General features: G+C 37.7%; 1 protein-coding gene across 7 annotated transcripts in view; it reads right to left on the minus strand.

Annotated features, from left to right (window-relative positions):
- Window positions 1-20,647, minus strand: part of atrx (ATRX chromatin remodeler) — a 196,316-nt gene that overhangs the window by 15,077 nt on the left and 160,592 nt on the right. For all 7 annotated transcript variants that reach the window (XM_073057943.1, XM_073057939.1, XM_073057942.1 and 4 more), the window contains 2 exons: window positions 20,376-20,553; window positions 16,577-16,771 (listed from right to left, as the gene is read on the minus strand). In XM_073057943.1, coding sequence (XP_072914044.1) covers window positions 16,577-16,771; window positions 20,376-20,553 — 373 coding nt within the window. The remainder of the gene's footprint in view (window positions 1-16,576; window positions 16,772-20,375; window positions 20,554-20,647) is intronic.

Consider the following 20,647-nt stretch of genomic DNA (forward strand, 5'->3'; position numbering starts at 1 on the left):
AATAGTCAACAAGATACACACCTTCAGAATAAGAGGTTTTTAGTGCAAGCAGAAAAACGTCACATAAAAGCTATACAAAGTTCTGGTTAACTATCAGCAATCCTGCGCATAGGAAGATCTAAGTTATGAACTGTGCGCAAAATGTATTTAAAAGAATGTTATCTATACTCAGAAGTTACATAATTTTCTGGAATAAAGTACATAGGTTATACAGTATTTTCTGGAATCTTTAAAAGGTTAGATGATTTGATTAAAATTTTCAAAAAACTGTCCTAAGGCAGAGAAAAGTTTAACCGGGTTAAGAATTTATGACAGAACCTGGTATAAATGAAGAAACTGCTTCCACAAATTGCTTGGTTAACGGTTTAATTTTGAGGTTGACATGTCATTAGTTGAAGTACAGGTCCACAATCCCTTATCCAAAATTCTAAAATCCAAAAAGCTCCAAAAACCAAAGTTTTTTCACCAACAGCTGATGTCGCTCAGGTGTGATGTGGCAGTACTAGCAGAGGCTGCCAGATGTTAGTTGTGGCTCAGCGCTTGTACTGGTTACACGTGCATTTGCTGTTCGCTGATATTTTGTGTTCACTGTTGACTTTGTGTTTAATTTCACTGTGATAATGTCAAAAAGAGCAGCAGATACGCCTATGGGTAACAATGAGAAAAAGAGAAGGAAGCATCTATCTTTATCAGTAAAACAGAAAGTGGAGTTATTGTAGAAGCGTGATCGTGGTGTGTCTGTGCAGCGCCTTACTGAAGAATATGGTGTTGGAACTACCACTGTATATGATTTAAAGGAACAGAAAGATAAGTTATTGAAGTTTTATAGTGACAGCGACGTTCTACATTTATTCCAATAAGTCATTTACCATGTGTTTGATTCGGTTTGTTTGAAGCTGTATATTTTTATGTTTTATTGAATGCTTTTGTTGGAAATAAAAAAAATTTCTTGTCATTATTCCCTAAACAATCAAGTATAACAACTATTTACATATATATTTACATTGTATTAGGTATTATAAACAATCTAGAGATGATTTAAAGTATATGGGAGGATGTGCATAGGTCTGGAGTTCCGCTGTGTCCTAAAGTCCACTGCACTGAGACAGGTTAAATAAGGGACTTGAGCATATGTGTTTTTTTGGTATCCGTGGGGGGGGGGGGGGGGGTCCCGGAACCAATAAGGAGAGATTTTGAAATCTGAAAAATTCTGAATTCTGAAATGCAACTGGCCCCAAGGATTTCGGATAAGGGATTGTGGACCTGTATTTATATTTGGTCACGAATCTGCCTATTTCTTCATCCTTGCAATTCTTAACCTAAAAAGGACTATGGAAACTCCATTGCTCAATATATCCAAGACAGAAATTAACAGATGTGTAGCTATTAAGGGGATCAAGGACTATTGAGTTGCTGCAGGAAAGTGGCATTGGGATTGAGAACAGCTACATTCTTATTAAATATTTAAACATGTAGGACTAAATGCCTACTGGTTCAATCTTTGTTAAAAATATCGATGAAGGAATTCATGGGCTTTGACAAGAAGGTGGTATAGTAAACGTGCATAAGGAATATGTTCAAAAGCATAGATCAGTCTATAAACAAACTGCACAAGAAATTTAATCAATGTTGCACGTGCACTAAAGAGGATGCTGTACTTCAGAAAACAGAATCAAACATGTTTCAGTCCTGATTTATTCACCAATTGCAGGTTGAAACCCTTTGGTCTGGCAACTCCCGTAACTGGGGATGTTTTAAATCTGTAGTTCAGAACCATACTAATAAATTCTAACCACACTTTAAAATTAACCAAAGTCTGTATTAATTGGCAGCTAATTAACATATCAGTGCAACTTTTGCTACCTCAGCCAACAGCATTTTTAACTTACGGAAACTTCAGGTCACCGATAATTATAAAAACCCTTACACAGCTTAGTCTATTTGCAAAATGAACTTCTGCTCAGAGGATGGCGATAGGGGCAATTTCTGTGGTCTGGATTTTCTATGACTGCCAGACAAGACAGTTTCAATCTATCTTAACTCACAGTGATCAATTTTGGTCAACCAGTAGTCTATTTATTTCCCATAAAGCAAAGAATGTTCAAAAGTAATTCTAAAAAAAGTCTTTATAGAGGAACCTCCCACTTCAATTTGTCCTGAAGACTTCACATGGGTCAATATATCTTATTGGCTTGGCCTGTGGCCCATGACCTCCAGATGTGGAGAGCTTCAAAAGCCCAGTCTCCTTGATTCTGATTATGTCTTGAGTTTCAACTTCAATTGCACAATGAACATGAGAAAAGGGTTGGCAGGTTGCAAAGCTCTAGCCAATTTGGCCTGCTATCAAAGCTGAGGGTTATTTACCAGTATTTAAATATCTTTGACATTCAATAACATTTTAAAAACGATTTAAAATAAGAAAATCCAAAACACTAAAACATAATTAAGACTATTTAACTAAATTGAAATAAAATAGTAACTTTGCTTCCTTTCATCCCATTGCATGCAGACAAATGATCTCAAATCTTCCCCAGTTCAACATTTCCCAAGTTTGGCAGCACATATGCAATGGTCCTGAATTTGCTTTCATCTACCAAAAAGATTTGAGCCAATAAACTGTGTCCCAAGAATGGCTGACAAATAAGTTTCAGCATTGATATCAAAAATGCCCACTCCACATCATTGAGTGGCTACACAAATGATAATTTGAAAATGTGCAATACTCTGTCAAGTGAATTAATGAAGTTTCAGATATTCTGACAATTTTACCTATTTGCAAAACAATTAATGCCTTGGTAGGAAACATAAATTTGTTTGTAATGGTCACTGCATGTACAGGAAAATGTATGCAATTATAAAAATAAACACTTTGCAGGAATTTCTTTATGTACCCATACTAACACCTCTGGAGACAAAATCAACATTGTGCAACACAATACCTGCCTACTCTGCCAATGTTGTCATGAAATCTGGTTCAGATTACATCCAACTGTGCTAGTTTGTTTTTTTTTGTCCAAGCTTTCTCATTTTCTGGACGGGTGTGATGAAAAGTGAAAGCTCCTTCAAATATATATGCAATTATTACATCACTTCAGAGCTGTATGCCACTTTTTTCAAGAAATACGAATTGTTTATACTGCGTGAAATGTCAGAGATTAGAACACTGCACTCTCTTCACAAAACCAAAATAACTTGGGTCATTCATGGTATCAATATAGTAATTAGGCTTTACAATTTACACTGACTGAAAATTTAAATTAATCAGAGTTTAAACCACACATTCAAACATCAATTTTTTGTAAATATTTAGAAGGCAAAATAAAACTAAAAATCCCCTAAATTCCAATATCCCACTGCCATGTTAAATCAAAGCAAATCATTTTGTTGAAACTTAACAGAAGTTTCAGCAGACTTGATCAAGGAATTAATTAATAACACCTTAAAACAATAAATTTATAAGAAATTATCTGAGGCAAAACACAAACTTCATAACCATTTTACTTGATTTCTTCACAATAGCCAAGGATAAGAGTACTGAATTTTTCTTTGCTGAGATTATCATTGAAAGCCAGTGCTCACTGGACCCATGCTTTTGAGAAACAATGAAGTGAAACTGCCAGTATCATGTGGAGAGAATAACCAGGCATCTATAGCATTATTGCCTAAGACCAACTCTCATTTATTCCTTCCCCTGTATTTCTGAAATGTAGAGAATTTTGTGTCTTTAGTTAATACAACTTTGCTTAAGATGGAAAACAAATTAAATAGTTCTGCCAAGACTAGTTTTTATGGGTATTAAAAGCAGGCAACATCTACAACTCACAATGTGGAATAAAATCTCAATTGTTTCTGAATAACTTTAAATACAGAGAAATTGATGCTTCTAGCCTTTTCAGCTTAGTAAACACTCAATTTGATTTTCTAAATTTTAACGACAAATTAGTCGCTATCCTTATTAGCTAACATCTTTGTTTATAATTTAAAATGTGCAGGAAATTATATGTGGATATATAATAGACAAAGTAGACAACATTCAAAAGGTGCTTGCAGACACAAAACCTGCAGGAGTCGTAGGCCATGCAGCCCTTGGACCAGACAACAGCCCAAAAATTATCAAAACTTTTCAAAATCAATCTTGTTTCCCAAATCTTCTCACAGCAAAGGATGCTATTCAGCCCAGTATAAACCCATCCATCCATAGTAATTTACCCAATAACTTATTTTCCCTACATTAAAATCAACTCTCATGCCAACCCCTCATCTTAACGGGATTTTTATACCACTCCCCTACACTGGAGGCAATTTATAATAGTCAATTAATCATTGTGATCCACATTTAATCTCCCTAAAAACTTACAATCAATTGTTAATCTCCATTTAAAAATCTGGGCCATGGCAGGAATCTTTGAGAGCCAGTAGGAAATCCACGCAAGAACATGGAAACTCCACAAAGAGAACACTAAAGATCAGGACTGAACTTGGTTGCTGGAGCTGTGGGCATTAACTCTAGCAGCAATGCTACAGTGCTTGCTTAATCTCTCCGTTAGATTTCAAAAAAAAAACTTCTCAGTTATGAACGTACTCATAGACGAAACATTCACAACTGCACAAGGTAGTTTAGTCCAAAGTTTAGACACCACCAACAGAAGAAATTACTCTGATCACAGTCACAAAATTGGTGACCGTTTGATTTGAAACAATGGCCGCCGTTCTAGACTTTCTCATTATAGAAAGTAATTCTCAGCATCCACTTAATCAGCATCTGTGGATTCATCTTTAGATGAACTCATTCTTCTGAGCACCATAGAATATGCCCAATCTACTCACTTTCTCAGTTTTATCATGTGAGAAAAACTGTTGGAACTGCCAGGAAAGGTTATTCTTCCTCAGATAAAGTTTGAAACTGCACATAAACCGCATAAGTGTGGTCTCACCTTAGCCCAACATGCAGTGGGATTTATTATCCCCCTCGATCCCATACTCCTGCCTTCCACCACCCTCTAAACCTTTGACACCCTGACTAATCAAGATTTTTTCAACCTCCCCAATAAATATACTCAATGACTTGGCCTCCACAGCATTATTAAGAGGAAATTTACACGGATGTTGTTGGGTCTGGACAACCTGAATTAAAAGGAAAGTTCAAATAGGTTAGGGCTTTATTCCTTTGAACATAGAAGATTGAGAGGAGATCTGACAGAGATATACAAAATTTTAAGGGATATAGATATAGATAGGGTAAAAGCAAGCAAGCTTTTTCCAGCAACACACACAAAATGCTGGTGAAACGCAGCAGGTCAGGCAGCATCTATAGGAAGAAGTACAATCGACGTTTCGGGTCGAGACCCTTCGTCAGGACTAACGGAAAAAAGAGATAGTAAGAGATTTGAAAGTGGGAGGGGGATGACTCGAAATGATAGGAGAAGACAAAAGAGGGAGGGATGAAGCTAAAAGCTGGGAAGTTGATTGGCAAAAGGGGTACAAGGCTGAAGAAGGGGGAGTATCATAGGACGGAAAGCCTTGGAAGAAAGAAAGGGGAGGGGAGCACCAGAGGAAGATGGAGAACAGGCCAGGAGTTATTGTGAGAGGAAAAGAGAGAAAAAAAAATTAAAAATTTGGGATGGGGTAAGAAGGCGAGGAGGGGCATTAATGGAAGTTAGAAAAGTCAGGAAGGGGTGGGGTGAAGCTAAGAGCTGGAAAGGTGATTGGCAAAAGGGATACAGACCTGGAGAAGGGAAAGGATCATGGGATGGGAGGCCTAGGGAGAAAGGGGGAGGACAGCACCAGAGGGAGATGGAGAACAGGCAAAGAGTGATGGGCAGAGAGAGAAAAAAAGGGGGGGGGAATAAATAAATCAGGGATGGGGTAAGAAGGGGAGGAGGGGCATTAACTGAAGTTAGAGAAATCAGTGTTCATGCCATCAGGTTGGAGGCTACCCAGACAGAACATAAGGTGTTGTTCCTCCAACCTGAGCATGGCTTCATCTTGACAGTAGAGGAGGCCATGGATTGTCATATCCGAATGGTAAAGGGACGTGGAATTAAAATGTGTGGCCATTGGGAGATCCTGGTTCCTCTGGCGGACAGAGCGCAGGTGTTCAACGAAACAGTCTCGCAGTCTGCATCGGGTCTCACCAATATATAGAAGGCTGCACCAGGAGCACTGGACACAGTATATCACACCAGCAGACTCACAGGTGAAGTGTCACCTCACTTGGAAGGATTGTCTGGGGCCCGAATGGTGGTGAGGGAGGAAGTGTAAGGGCAGATGGAGCACTTGTTCTGCTTACAAGAATAAGTTTTTTCCACTGAGGTTGGGTGGGACTACAACCAGAGGGGAAATTTCTTCACTCAGAGGGTCATGAGAATGTGGAACGAGCTGCCAGCACAAGTGGTTCATGCAAGTTCTATTTCAACACTTAAGAGAAGTTTGGACTGGTACATGGATGGTAGAGGTATGGAGAGCCATGGTCCCAGTGCAGGTTGATGGGAGTAGGCAGTTTAAATGGCTTGGGCATAGACTAGATGGACCAAAGAGCCCATTTCTGTGCTGTACTATCTACCATTCCATGACTCTAACATTTGTTTTCCTATGTTTTATACCTGCACACTACCATTGTGACTTATTCACATGAACATCAAATCTTTCTTAAAGCTTACATTTAATTGTTGATCTCCAATTAACAAATATTTCTTGTGAATAAACTTTCTATATTCCCTTTCAATCACTTTGCACCCCTCACTAACCCCAGCACTGTATTATGAGTAAACTTGAATACATTATGATCCAATTTTCAGCAACAAAACAGTAAACACTTGACCATACCCCACTATAAAGCTCATCAGTCCAACTTGTCCAGTAGAATTTGTTACTTCTCACAATCTTATTTCTTCACTTGGCATTTCAGGAAGTCAAAGTACACTGACAGAATGGACACAGATTTTAGATGTTACAGAAATTTGGAGGTATCTAGTCAAAGCAAGAATGTGGTGAATTAGTCATGGTATTAATAAATGGTGGAGCAGCCACAAGTGTCAAAAATGGGCTATTCCTGCTTCTGCTTTGGTTATTGCATTCATATGACACCTAAGTAGCGTCATTCCATGTGAAAGAATTCCAATGGATTCTGCTAGACAGACAATGTTCGATTTCTTGCCAATTTCTAAAACTGACATCAGGATTACTTCCAGTGTACATCAGTTATTTATTTCATTTGTCGGTGCTATAGACGCCGGAATATGGAGCAAAAAAATCAGATTGGTTGGAGGAACTCAGTAGGCAAGTATCATCTGATCTGTGGTGGGGGGGGGGTTGGTTCTGGAAGAGGAGGTTAAAGCCCGGATGCAGGGTTTTGACTTGAATAGTTGACAATCCTCTCCCCATACCCAAAACACATGCAAATACTGCTCGACCTGCTCAATTATCACGAATCAACTACGTACATTTTTGCCTTGAACTTAAACTTAATATTAGATTAAAATTTAGATATTTGGATCTTGAAGGCATCTCCTCTGCCACATGATTTCCTTCAGGTTGATCAGTTTTATGACTTTGACCCAGTACAACCAGGGTCAGACAATAAAACTTGTCAACATGAGAAGGAAATTGTAAGACTTATTTCTCTGGACCTCCCACCCAGCAGAACTCCATAATAATTTACACAAGCCTTATAAACCCCAGCTCCAGTAAACAAATAATGAAATTTCACAAGTCAATGAGCTTCCATCTGCTTCAATTCAGTGACAATTTTCTACCATACTAATGCATGTTATGGAATTGTGAACTTGAGATACATTGTTCATTAAGATAAATCATACTGATATTATTCAAAGCTCTCCAACTATAATCACTATTACTTTGCTGCAAATTAAAATTATCAACCATCATGATCTAAACAACAAAGAATTACCTCAGCTATACTGTTCTATTTGCTATTAGTGATTATAAATTGCCAGTGACATGAAACAATGAGATCACTGTTGGAAAACTGAGGTATATGTTACATGGCCACTTTGTTCTCCAATTACCAGGATACATCCAGGTTAGATCAATCTGATCAGTGCTATTATGATCAGCAATGTGGTGCTACAATTATCCATGCAAACAAGAGCTGTTTTTTCCCTTCCCTGACACAGCAGATTTCTAGATATACTCATAAGTTCAGAGTGAGGCAAAAACTTCTAATCTTTGAGCTGGATCCAAGAGCAGCAAGTTCACAATGAGTTATTAATACTACAATAAATAACACATGCATGAGGTTTATGATTTTTAAACAAGAGCACATAGTATTTCTGAGTTAATACATGAAACACAATGGGATAAATCTCATGGTTCTTTCATATTTCAAAACCAACTGACTGGCTGGAAGTTGGAGCTTCAACCTTTCATATTCCATAACCATCAAACTCATGACAAATGGAGAGTCCTGAAGCAGGTTTCACAACAACTTATCTTATCTCCATTGCATTGCCATCTTCAGAATCTCTCCATCATCCCATGCAGACATTTTAACACTGACTACAGTGATAGGATCTGCCTTCACATACAATTTCACTCAGCTTTCCTTTCAACCACTTTCTTAACTGCCTTCAGATACTGTCAAGAGTAAAAGCATCCACTTCGATATACTACAAATCACTTTCCTCTGGTATTTTCTCCCTCCCTCAGCCTGAAGTGGACTGACTGATGTAAGCTCATAGGTTATTAGTGGATTCCAGTTAATTGGGCCATCGGTTAATCAAAACAACCACTTATTTGGGACAACTCTGAAAGAACGAAAGCTAAACGACAAAATAGCTGGGATTCCCTCCATTTATTTGAAACACTGTGCTGCTTAAGGAGTCTGTTGCCGAAGTTTTTAACTAGCATCAGTTGCATACACTTCTATGGTCCTTACACACACAACCATCCTTGTGGCGAACAGTTTTTGAATAGCATCAGTTTTGCATTCAAAAGCAGTGATTTTTGTCAACTGATAGTTGGTGAGAAATAAGCAGGAAGACAATTCAGAAATGTTTTGCTCACCGGTTTCAAGCATTCAGGGTTGAAAAGTGAAAAATGAAACAATTTCACTACTTCAACAAGTTAGAAACTACAAAGAATTTGAAGGTATCGACAAATCATCTTGGAATGTTACAGTGAAAATTAAGATTTGGAGGATCCAATTGTCAATAGTATTGTGCGAAGGAAGTCCGTTACCTTCACTAGGAGTCTGCACTGATTTTGTTCATTTACAGAAAAGAAAACATGAAGCTGATTAATTCCACCATTGATAAGTATTACGAACTAATACACAGTTCTATAATACTGCAGTAGTGCTCTAATTTGTTCTGTATTTCATTTAAATACATAATTTGCAACTCAATTTTGTCTTTTTTATACTTAAACTATTTCCACAAAACCACCTAACTAGGATAGCTGCTTACTTGGGCCAAAATGTAGTGGTTCTGATGTATCCCAATTAGTTCTACTCCACTGTACATATCTAAATATTGCATATGGTAGATGACTGCGAATCTGGTATTGGTATCAGATTAATTCAAGTTACGTAATTCAAATTAAATCAACTCTGGAATTTAAACAAAAGATTGTCTTAGTTACAGTGACCATGAGGTGACCAGATTGTCATATGGTACATAAATATCCTTATCCAGTCTGACTCAAATGCAATGCCAAACCCACTGATGTGGCTGACACAAACTGGTAATGTTCCCATCCTATAAAGTGCTTAATGTTTGATCATAAAGCACTGAAAGCTCTATACTAGCTGTTATTTGAGCAGTAGCTCCTTAAAGTTGTATGCAATAAAAAAGAATATTATAGCTTAAGTTATCTGATCAACTGATAACTTCTAGTTCATATGTTAAATCATATTTCATTTATCCTGGAGAAGGCATTTCAAAGTTTATTAACAGCTTTGTCTTAACAATTACATCACCATCAAATACCAAAAAAGTCTTTACTTTTATTCTTTCCATCTTTAGATTTGTATTTGTTAAACATCTATGTCTATTTATCATTATTTTAGACTGACAGTTGCAAATATTTTTCCCAAAATTATATTATTCATCTTATTCAACCTTTCACCTTAACATCTTGTAAATCAAGGTTCTTAAAGATCTTCCTGTCAAGCATATTTCTGTTGGTGCCTTGATTTTACTTAAATATAATCCTTAAATCAAAATTTAAAAAATTAGCAATTCAGGTGCTGTCATAAAACTCACACCGCATCCCCATCATTCCCTACATTACACACAGATTTAGTACATACTTAAAATGGCCTCAACAAGAAAAACCCCTAATTTTGATTTAAGAGTGTGTGAAAATTCTTTTCAGCAGTGTTAGAATATTCAATGAGATAGTTACATTCGTGCATCTTTGGACCTTGGTTAGGTTGAGCTGTACTTGCTCTTTGTAAATACACTTAGTAGCCACTTTATTAGGTACATCTGCTTGCTAATGCAAATATCTAATTAGTCAATCATGTGTCAGCAACTCAGTGCACAAAAGCATGCAGACACAAGACCAGAATACATAGGAGCAGAATTAGGCCATTCAGTTCCACCATTCCATCATGGCTGATTTATTCTCTGTCTCAACCCCATTCTCTTTGCCTTCTCATCACCCTCGTAACCTTTAACACACTGACTAATCAAGAACTTTTCAACTTCCACTTTAAATACACTGAAAGACTTGGCTTCCACAGCATTGTCAAGAGGTTCAATTGTTGTTCAGAACAAACATCAGAATGGGGAAAAAATGTGATCTAACTGACTTTGACCATGGAATGTTTGTTGGTGCCAGATAGGGTGGTTTGACTATTTCAGAAACTGCTGATCTCCTGGGAATTTCCTACACAGTAGACTAATGTTCGCCAACCTTTTTAAGCCCAAGATCCACTACCTCAGCCATGGTGAAAGGCAAGATTGACCTACTAAATTGTTTAGGCACATGCATGCGCACCGGGTGGCAGAAGGGACCAGAAGTGGAACCCCACAGCCCCGGAAGCAGTCTCTCTTTGCAGGCGGCTTTCCATAGCAGGAGTGCTGCTATGTTACCATTATCTTAAATGGTATTACTTGTTTTTACAATGCTCGTATTACAACACCTTTAATTCTATGTTTCATTATTTAATTTTATTTCAACACGAAAAATAAATGAATAAAAATTGACTGTTGCACTCAGTGTGATGATTGGGGCTGAATACTTTCTGCTAGTTCGCTGAAATTTGGCTCATAACTACAGACAGCCAGTCTGAGACAGTCTGTGAGGTGTCTGTCAGTAAGACAGCTCCTGTATTTAGATTTAATCATTTTCATCTTTTGCAGCATAGTGCCCTCACAAACCTCCTGACAGACTGAATATTTGAATGGCCAGTTTCCTTTGTTAGACTGAATGTTGAACCTGCCACGTTTTTCAAGTGTTTTACATTGGTAAACTGTTACTGAGACACTAGTATTAGTTTCAGGGGTACGCAAGCTAATGACACCACTGTTTTTTGTTTCCCAGTTCTTTTACATTTGGGGAATGTTGGAATTTAAAGGGGGAGAAGTGTTGTAATGTGAGCATTATCAGACATACCACCCTACAAAAACTCATTTCAGGGAGGTAGCACCATCAATTTGCGGGAGACTCCCGGAAGAGATGGGATGTCTGCAATAGAGTAGCTCCTTAGCAGCTAGCAAGCTAGCTTAAATAATGTTAGCTATGATAATGAACGAATGACTCCTGTTAAACTCATCTCAAAGTGTCTTTTACATTTTAACCCACCATGGGCAATAGAAAAGTCACTGTTGCAATCAGTGCAGTGAACAGCACTGTCATTATTTTTGACCCCTATTAAGCAGGGATACACTTTAGAGTAGTCTGGGGTGAAGTACGTTCTATATTTTCTTTTTTCTTGGAACACTGCCATGGTGCGCTCTCTCTTTCACTGTCTCTCTCAAAAAAATCGATTTCCAGGATATTGTATATAATTTGCAGGCGTCAGGGAGCCGCTATCAATATGCGGGAGACTCCCGGAACTTCCGGGAGAGGTGGGATGTCTGCATTATAAAGATAGGTTGATGCCAATTAGGGTAATGGTGATGTAGCGGTGCTCCCGCTGTGGAGAGCTGTTTGTGGGGAGAGGTTGTTTCCGGGTTTTACTTCCGGTCTTTTCTGCCTGGTGCGCATTTTTATTTTTTTCCGGGATCTACTGGGAAAGTCTCAAAGATCGACCGGTTGATCGTGATCGACTGGTTGACGACCACTACAATAGACTCTAGAGTTTACAGAGAATGATGCAAAAAAACATCTAACAAGTGGCAGTGCTGCGGGTGAAAACACCTTGTTATCGAAAGGTCAGAGAATGGCCGGACTGGTTCAAGCTGACAAGAAGATCACAATAACTCAACTAACCACTTATTACAAGTGGTGTGCAGAAAAATATCTCTGAAAGCACAGCATATCAAATCTTGAAGAGGAAAGGCCACAGCAGCAGAAGACCACATTGGGTTTCACTCCTATCAAATAAAGTGGCCACCTCATGCCAATTGTAGTGTTCTCGCTCAGGTGTAAGAGAACGCTGAACTAAACACCGAGGTAAACCGTAGTCAATGAAAACAGGATCGCAGTAAGATTAACTGTTTACTGTTCATTCTTCCACATTAACATATGGTGAAAAGGCGTTGCTTCACTATGTTTCTAATGCGTAGAAAGACAACTTTTCTTGCGCTGATCCTGCACATGTGAGCCCCCTCCTTCCCGTTTCTCCAAACCGGTATTTTCCCATAAGACGTGGCGAAACCGGATGTGACGTCATCGCATGCCGCGATATATCACAGACAATGAATTTACTTTAAACCATCCTAACTTTAACTAAAAAATGCTAACAAACGAATTACTAAAGCGAAAATATTATAAACTAAACAAATGCCATAAAGGCAACAGACCAATTACTCAGAATCTGGCTAGCCCAACCCAAATCCACTTTTGAACTTGACACATGCATCAAAAGAATTGCTCATAGGCTCAAACTGTGTTTTGGTTGATCATGGTCTTGTTTTTATTTAATAGCAGAGCAGATCCTTCAAGACAGTGACAGTTTGTATCAATGAAGTGAGGTCTCCAGAGTTTTCAATTTTTATTGAGCACTGTATAAATTATGTGATGCTGAGGAAATTGGAGGGAAACTGTCTCTGAGAGCTTTCCTCAGTTCTTGGTAATACGTGAGGGGGGAATTTTTGTGAAATATTTTCATCTTTTCAGATGTTTTAGTTAACTTTAAAAAATCAAGGCAGCTAGCTAGTTAACTGGAACTAACTCCAGTATCACAAAAATTGCACCACAGTTAGCAACAAAGTTGATTCATATTGGAGTTTTGATACAAGCTTGGAACTCTTGTTTTCTGCACAGCTCATTTATCATGTTCAGAGAACTCAAAAGATACAAACATTTTTACAACACAAAGCCAATTTCAAAAGGAATTTATGAAGTCACCAACAAATTAATTGGTACAAATTCAAACAGTATGGGGAGACCAGATGTGTTTTTCATATCTCCAAGTATTACTAAGATTGGGAGTCAGATTGGAATCAATTTCCGAATTACATCAACACTTACAATGATCCACACCTGAAACTGTTTTGTATCAAATCCAGCAGCATAATTACATCTTTATTCTCTGTTCTGTGGTGTACTAACAGGTAGTTCTACTGAATATTCTAACTTACAAGAAACAGCAATTTAAGAATCCAAAAAAGTGTCACTTAAAATTTTGAATACTGTTTTGAAGTCAAGTTTTCATTCACACTGTTATGACATTTTCAAACGTAAATTTGACAGTCACTCCATTCAAATCTCTTCAGTAAATAGAGTCATAGAGCACTACAACGCAGAAATCATGCAATCTATGCTGGCCTGGCTTTCTGCCTAGTTCGATCTACCTACACTCCAACCATAGACCTCCATACCTTCTCATCCATTTATCTATTCAAACTTCACTTAAATGTTACAAATGAACCGATACTTACTGCTTCCACTGGCAGATCATTCCACATTTGCACCACCCTTTGACTGAAGATACCCCACAGATTCCCCTTAAATATTTCATCTTTCACCCTAAGACATCTTGTTCCAACTGTACCCACCCCAAGGAGAAAAAGCATGCATGTATTTACTCTATATATTATACCCTATATAATTTTGTATAAATTCACAAGGTCTCCCCTCAATCTTCTGTGCTCCAGGGAATACAGTCCTAATCTTTCCAACTTATCCATGTAATTCCAGACCTCAAGCCCTGGGAACATGCTTGTAAATTTTTATCTTTCAACCTTCCTGACATATCTCCTTAAGGTAAGTGACCAGAACTACACACAATACTCTAAATTTGGTCTCACCAACATACAACTTCAACATAATATCCAAACTCCTGTACTCAATGTCCATATTTATGAAGGCAACATGCCAAAAGCTCTCTTTATGTCATCATCTACCTGTGAGCAATTGTCAAAGAATAGTGGGCCTGTTTTCCCAAGTCCTTTTGTTCTACCACACATCTCAGTGTCCTATCATTCACTGTGCAAGTCCTACCCAGATTTGTCCTCCCAAAATGCAAACAGAATTATCAAGAGATTAAAAAAATTTAGACAAAACTGTTGTCGAGGGAGCATTGGAAGAACATATAACAATATTTAAGAGACACTTAGACATCCTATGAACAGACAGGGAATGAAGTTACAGACCACATGGAGGCAGAAGTGCAGTTTAAATGGCATCATGGCCGGCAGAGCCATCATGGCCAAAAGGCTAATTCCTGCCCTGCATTCCAGGTTCTAAACTTGGTGAGGTGCTTTCCCCAAGTTTGGTGCTATACATTGAACGCAACATGATAATAATAATAATCGTAAATGTTAGCATAATAAACAATATGTTCTGATTTAAGTGGGAAAGGAATACTGCGGTCAAACTGTGACAACACAGTAATGTAATGGTTAGAGTGGCAGTATTACAGCTTGGGGAATTCTGTAGTTTGAAGTTCTATTCTGTAAGGAGGAACATACAGATTTTCTCCAGGTCCTCTGGTTACCTTGCACAGTCCAAAGACGTAGCAGGTAGGTAGTCACTGTTAATTGTCCTGAGATTAGGCTGTGATTAGGTTGTGGGGTTGTTGGGGCAGCATGGCCTGAAGGGCTAGAAGGCCTAGTCCGCATAGTATTGCTAAATAAATAAATGCACATAAACTAAAAACATAAACTATGTAAAATGCAGCAACAAGAAGGCTTTCACTCTGAAATTTCTTCACAACAGTTTAAGATAGAACTTCATTTTTCTCTGATATTTTCACTGCAAGCCCTCAAAGGCCACTTTTCTGAAAACCTTTTTACAATTTAAGATCTTGCCATAAGTCAAAGGTTGATTACAAACACTACTCAATTTAAAACTTTTGCTATTGCAAGTTACATTTACTAACTGCAAAATACCTGTATGACAATGTAATAATAATTTACAATATTTACAGATGAAGTGCCAAACGTTTTATCTTCAGTTGAAAGCACAAACAGCAGGATTTTAGTACCAACAGCTGAACATTGCAGGAAGTCCACAAAACTTATACTATTATTTCTAAAATATAAAGTATTTCAATTATATTTTTAATCCTTGATCTGAACTGCCATTTGACAATAGACTTAACAGAAGCATAATGGTTAATATCAATTTAAATTTACAACATTTATAATTCATCTGAAGTACACCATTCTCAGTAAAACATCTGGCATAATGCACAGACATCAATTGTAGCACTTAAGGGTGACCTAACCAACATAGCATGATGGCAGCTATTATCCAACCAAACAGTGGATTGGTTTTTCAGCCCTGGTGCCAAAGAATAATCTCAAGCTGTCAACTATTAAAAACGCCTGGCGGCACATCTCCCACAAGAAAGATTCTGCAAACCTTACATCATTCTTCTCCATTTCCATCCAACCCTGCTTCTTTTCATCTAATTCAGCCACCAGAACAATTTCCAACCAGTACGTTGTTGCTTCTCATCCATTTCATTTAATCTCACCAACCCTGGTCTGAATTGTACTCATTTTACTGGCAATTTCCTTACTTTTCATCTTCAATCTTCTGCTCTTCTCATTTTCATCCACTTCATCTTCCCTTTTCTTTGCGCTTCTATGGATCTTTCCAACACCAAGAAATCTTTATATTTCTCATCATTTTACTTTCAGTCTAATCTTTTCTTTCCCCTAATTGTGTCTCTCTCTTCTTCCTTGGCTACCATTCCCTCTACCTCTATTGCAAAGATACTTTGACCACCCTGTCTTCATTTTCCACTGTTCTCTCTTCTAGCTCATCACTCTAGATCACGGGTTCCCAACCTGGGCTCCATGGACCTCTCGCTTACTGGTTGGGGTTCATGGCATGAAAAAAAAAGATTAAGAACCTCTGCTCCAGAAGCACCTTGCTGTCAATGATAGATAATAAGATGAAAGTGAAATTCTTGATCAAGGTTTCCTATTTGAGAGTGAAATGTAAATATGAAAAATATTTATTGATGAACATTGATACAAGTAAAGGAGCAAACCTTGGGCAAAACAGGAGTATCTCTTTTCTTCTTCTTTTCAGAGTTTGGATCATCTAGCTGATCTGGTTCAAAGGTGTAGAGTTCAGTCAACTCATTCATTGTGAAGTGACGTTCAATCTGTTGCTGGTCGACTACACGGAATGAAAGTGACTGTTTTGTTACTTGACGATCATAAATCTTTTCCTCCATGGTTCCCTGTATTTAAAAGCAATATAGAATTTTATGTTTCTTCAAATACTCTCTAAGCGCAAGCCCTCCACAGTCCACCTGATAGCAATACTGACTTATCAGAAAAGATTTTGCTTCACTTATTTGATTGAGCAGCCTTAGAGAAAATAATCACATGTAGGATTTCAACTGCAATACATTATGTGATGGAGAGCACTAGGTAAACACACACTTTTCACAGGCGTGTTTACCCACACAAACATTGCCTTGTTATTCTGCTGTCAATGCGCTGATTGTACACACTTCAATGTCTTCCCCAGTATGTTCTCATAATGGGTCCTAAACCAGGTTGATGCGCTCGGGTTGGCTTCACGGTGCCTTTCCTGCCATACATAGCAGAATATTCAATTTCTTTAGTAATGGGAATGTAGAAATGTGTATATATTGTTTGTATTTAATGTGTATATATTTTGTAAGTACATTGTGGGGTGCATCATATTCCAATTCCTGTGTGGTCTTAAGTTAGCTTTGTTGGTAACTAAAGATGGTTATGTCCTAGTTTTGAATAAAAAGGGGTTCATTGCCCTCAGTGAGTGAGAGGTAGGGGCAGTGAGGAGTCCATGCTGGACAAAAGTAGTATGGAGCTATTATAGCATTTTCTGGAAGGTATCTTTTTGTAGATATTGGCAGTTTTTTTTGCTATTTTCGCTAATTTTTGTAAGTTTGATTTTTGACACATGTAATAAACACCCTTGCACTAAAGTGCTAAGCAACTTCAGCCATTATTTTCTTTAGTCACTGGGCAGTGAAAAGCTCGAGTGGATAAAGGGAAGTAGAGACCAGGGAGCGAATACAGCAGGATGCCGAATAAAAGCAAGAAAGTCAAGGAGCCCAGTAAACCCAGCAAGAGTTCCAAGAGCGGTGTCAAGGATGTCACCGAGAACATGGAAGAGGTCCAGCATGGCCAGTTCCAAACAGGCGGCCCATTAAGTGCTCCTTCTCAATGCAACAAAATTAAGTACTCTGGAAGAGCACAAATTCTGAAGAGAGATGCTAGAGTTCATCCCGCTTCAACACAGCTAAGAATAGAGTGCTTCAGTAACAGATGGCACTTAAAGATGCACAGACTCACGAGAGAGAACAGCTGCTTGTTTAGAAGTTGTGTCAATGATGTGTTCTCTTTGACTTTGTCCCTGAGCCTCTCAGTGACCCCAAATACTAAGAAGTGAAATGAGCAGGTTTGAACAAGATGGAGGAATCTATAACACACAATTGGGATGTGATCACAGAAGCTATTTACCCAGAGATTGGTATGCTTTCAATAAACCTATGAAATATGTGGGTACAAAAGAAATAAAATTAGTGCAAGGATGTTTATCAAAAATCAAACATATAAAATTAGCGAAAATAGCAAAAAAACTGCCAATATCTACAAAAAGTTATCTTCCAGAAAATGCCATAATAGCTCCATACTACTTTTCTCCAGTGTGGACTCCTCACAGCCCTCATCTCTCATCAACGAGGGCAATGAACCCCTTTTTATTCAACCCAAGGACATACCATCTTTAGTTATCAACAAAGTTAACTTAAGACCTCACATGAATTGGAATATGAAGCACCCCACAATGTAGTTACAATCATATTACAAAATAAAAGTATCTACCTTAAATATGGTATGCAAACAACATGTACATATTTACATATCCCCATTACTAAAGAAATGGAGTATTCCACCATGTATGGCAGGAAAGGCACCGTAAAGCCACCCTAAGCGCATCAGCTTGGGTTAGGACCCATTATAAGAATAAACCAGGGAGAAGCTGAAGTGCAGACACTCAGCGCAACAACAGCAGAATGACTAGGGAATGATTGCGCGCGTGTAAATGCACAAGTATGGAGTGTGCGTGCCGAATGCACTCTGTTACACATCACAAATTCACTTCTGCCATATTTAGCCAATCAAAATATCAAAGAGCATCAGTAGCAAGTGCGATGTGTGACAATTACTCCAAAGTCACTTTTGAATTAAGTTCCTGCAAGGGTTAAATAAACAGGCCAGATGCTGGAGTTTGAATGCATTTCCCTTCAGGTCTTTCAAATGCTTCTCGGAACAGTAGCTATTGCCTGACACCATTTACAAAATATCTTACTCATGGAGTCAAGTCCTGCTTCCGTTAGTTACAGCTAGTTCAAATCACAGCTAATTGATGGATCACATGTGGTAAAGCTGTATAGTTGTAGAATACAATGAAACAGTTTGCTTTGAGAAGCAAATCATTACAAAGATATTTTACTAAAAGAATCAACAGCATGTTTCATTATAAATTTATTTACCCATGGTACCCAGAAATTAAATACAACTGAATAGGAGGATGCTGAGAAACAAACAATGAAAATGCACTGCCACAAATATTTCAGGCATTTTTTTAAAAAAAACAGATGTGCTAATAATTTTAGGATGAAAATTCTTCCTTAACACACTGCAACTGTACAGAAGTGTAACATTTCACATAAATACACAAGTTTTAAAAAAAAACCAAAGAATGTAAATTACTTTTTCTACCCTTGTTTGCCTACTTAAGAACCTCGATATAGGCATTATTTAAGGAGAAGCATTCAAAATGTGGAATTTAAAAGTACGAGGAAATCATGTTCAACCCCTTCACACTGCTTTCTGCTATTATTTGGATACAATCGAAAAAGAAGCAAATAAGCTCCAGAAAATAAATTCCTTCTAAATGCCTGGAAGCGCATAAAACCTAAAAATACATCACTTGCAGTAGTACTCAATCTTCAACATAAATTACTTCAAATTTAGCAAGACTCCCCTATGCCAATTTCATAAGGGAAGTAAGCTAAAGCTAATTCAACTTTGCCAAAGTTAAACAGTTACCAGCTGAATCTAATAGTGAAACTTAGGATTACTTTACTCTTGATTTACCTGTATTTTCTATTTCAAGGTTGAAAGCACTACTCTATACTATTTTCTATTTAGGTTGAGGGTAGTATTTCATAACCTACATATTACACTAAGAATACCCAAGTAGGGAGCCCAATAAAAGGAAAAATGAAGGAAAATTTTAAAAATGAAGCATGGGGAGGAAAAAAAACTTACATCAAATTTTAAGAATACCTTATAGGAAAATACTAATATACCTACACAAAGATTTAAATTCATTTAATTCTAAATACACAGAGGAAAGAACAACAATCTAATTTTTCATCTATTTGCATCAAATGCAGATTCTGGAAATCCAGAGCAATACACATAAAATGCTAGAACTTGGAAGGTCCGGCAGCAGATATGGAGTTGGATAAATAGTCGACATTTCAAGCCAAGACTCTCTTCAAGACTCATGATAAAAGCTCTTGGCTCAAAATGGCAACTGTTTCTTTTTTTCATAGATGCTGTCTGACCTGCTAGGTTCCTTCAGTGTGCTCGTGTTTCTGATGATACAAAGTTCCTCAATATTGAAACATTAAAAAAGGAAAGCTCTCCTTGCACTCATTTTTATGGAAAAACTAGGAAAGTATCAAAGCTTCTGATCATCATCAAATTATTTAATCTTTCAAGAATTTGTATACAATAATTTCAATTCAAACAATCTTTAAAATATATATAATTTTTTACCTGAGCCAAGAATCTGTACACAAAGACGGGCTTTATCTGTCCAAAACGATACACACGAAAGATGCTCTGGATATCGTAAGATGGATTCCAAGAGGCATCAAAAATTATGACACGGTTGGCAGCCACAAGATTAATCCCCAGTGAACCAGCTTTTGTGGAAATGATGAATAGACGGCCTCTGTAGGAAATGATTGCACAGAGATGTTAAAATTCAAGAAGTCAAGAGTAATGAAACAAAAATTTTAATAAGATGATAAGATCATAAGTCATAG

Source organism: Hemitrygon akajei, chromosome 10 (assembly GCF_048418815.1).
Source record: "Hemitrygon akajei chromosome 10, sHemAka1.3, whole genome shotgun sequence".
Lineage (NCBI taxonomy): Eukaryota > Metazoa > Chordata > Chondrichthyes > Myliobatiformes > Dasyatidae > Hemitrygon > Hemitrygon akajei.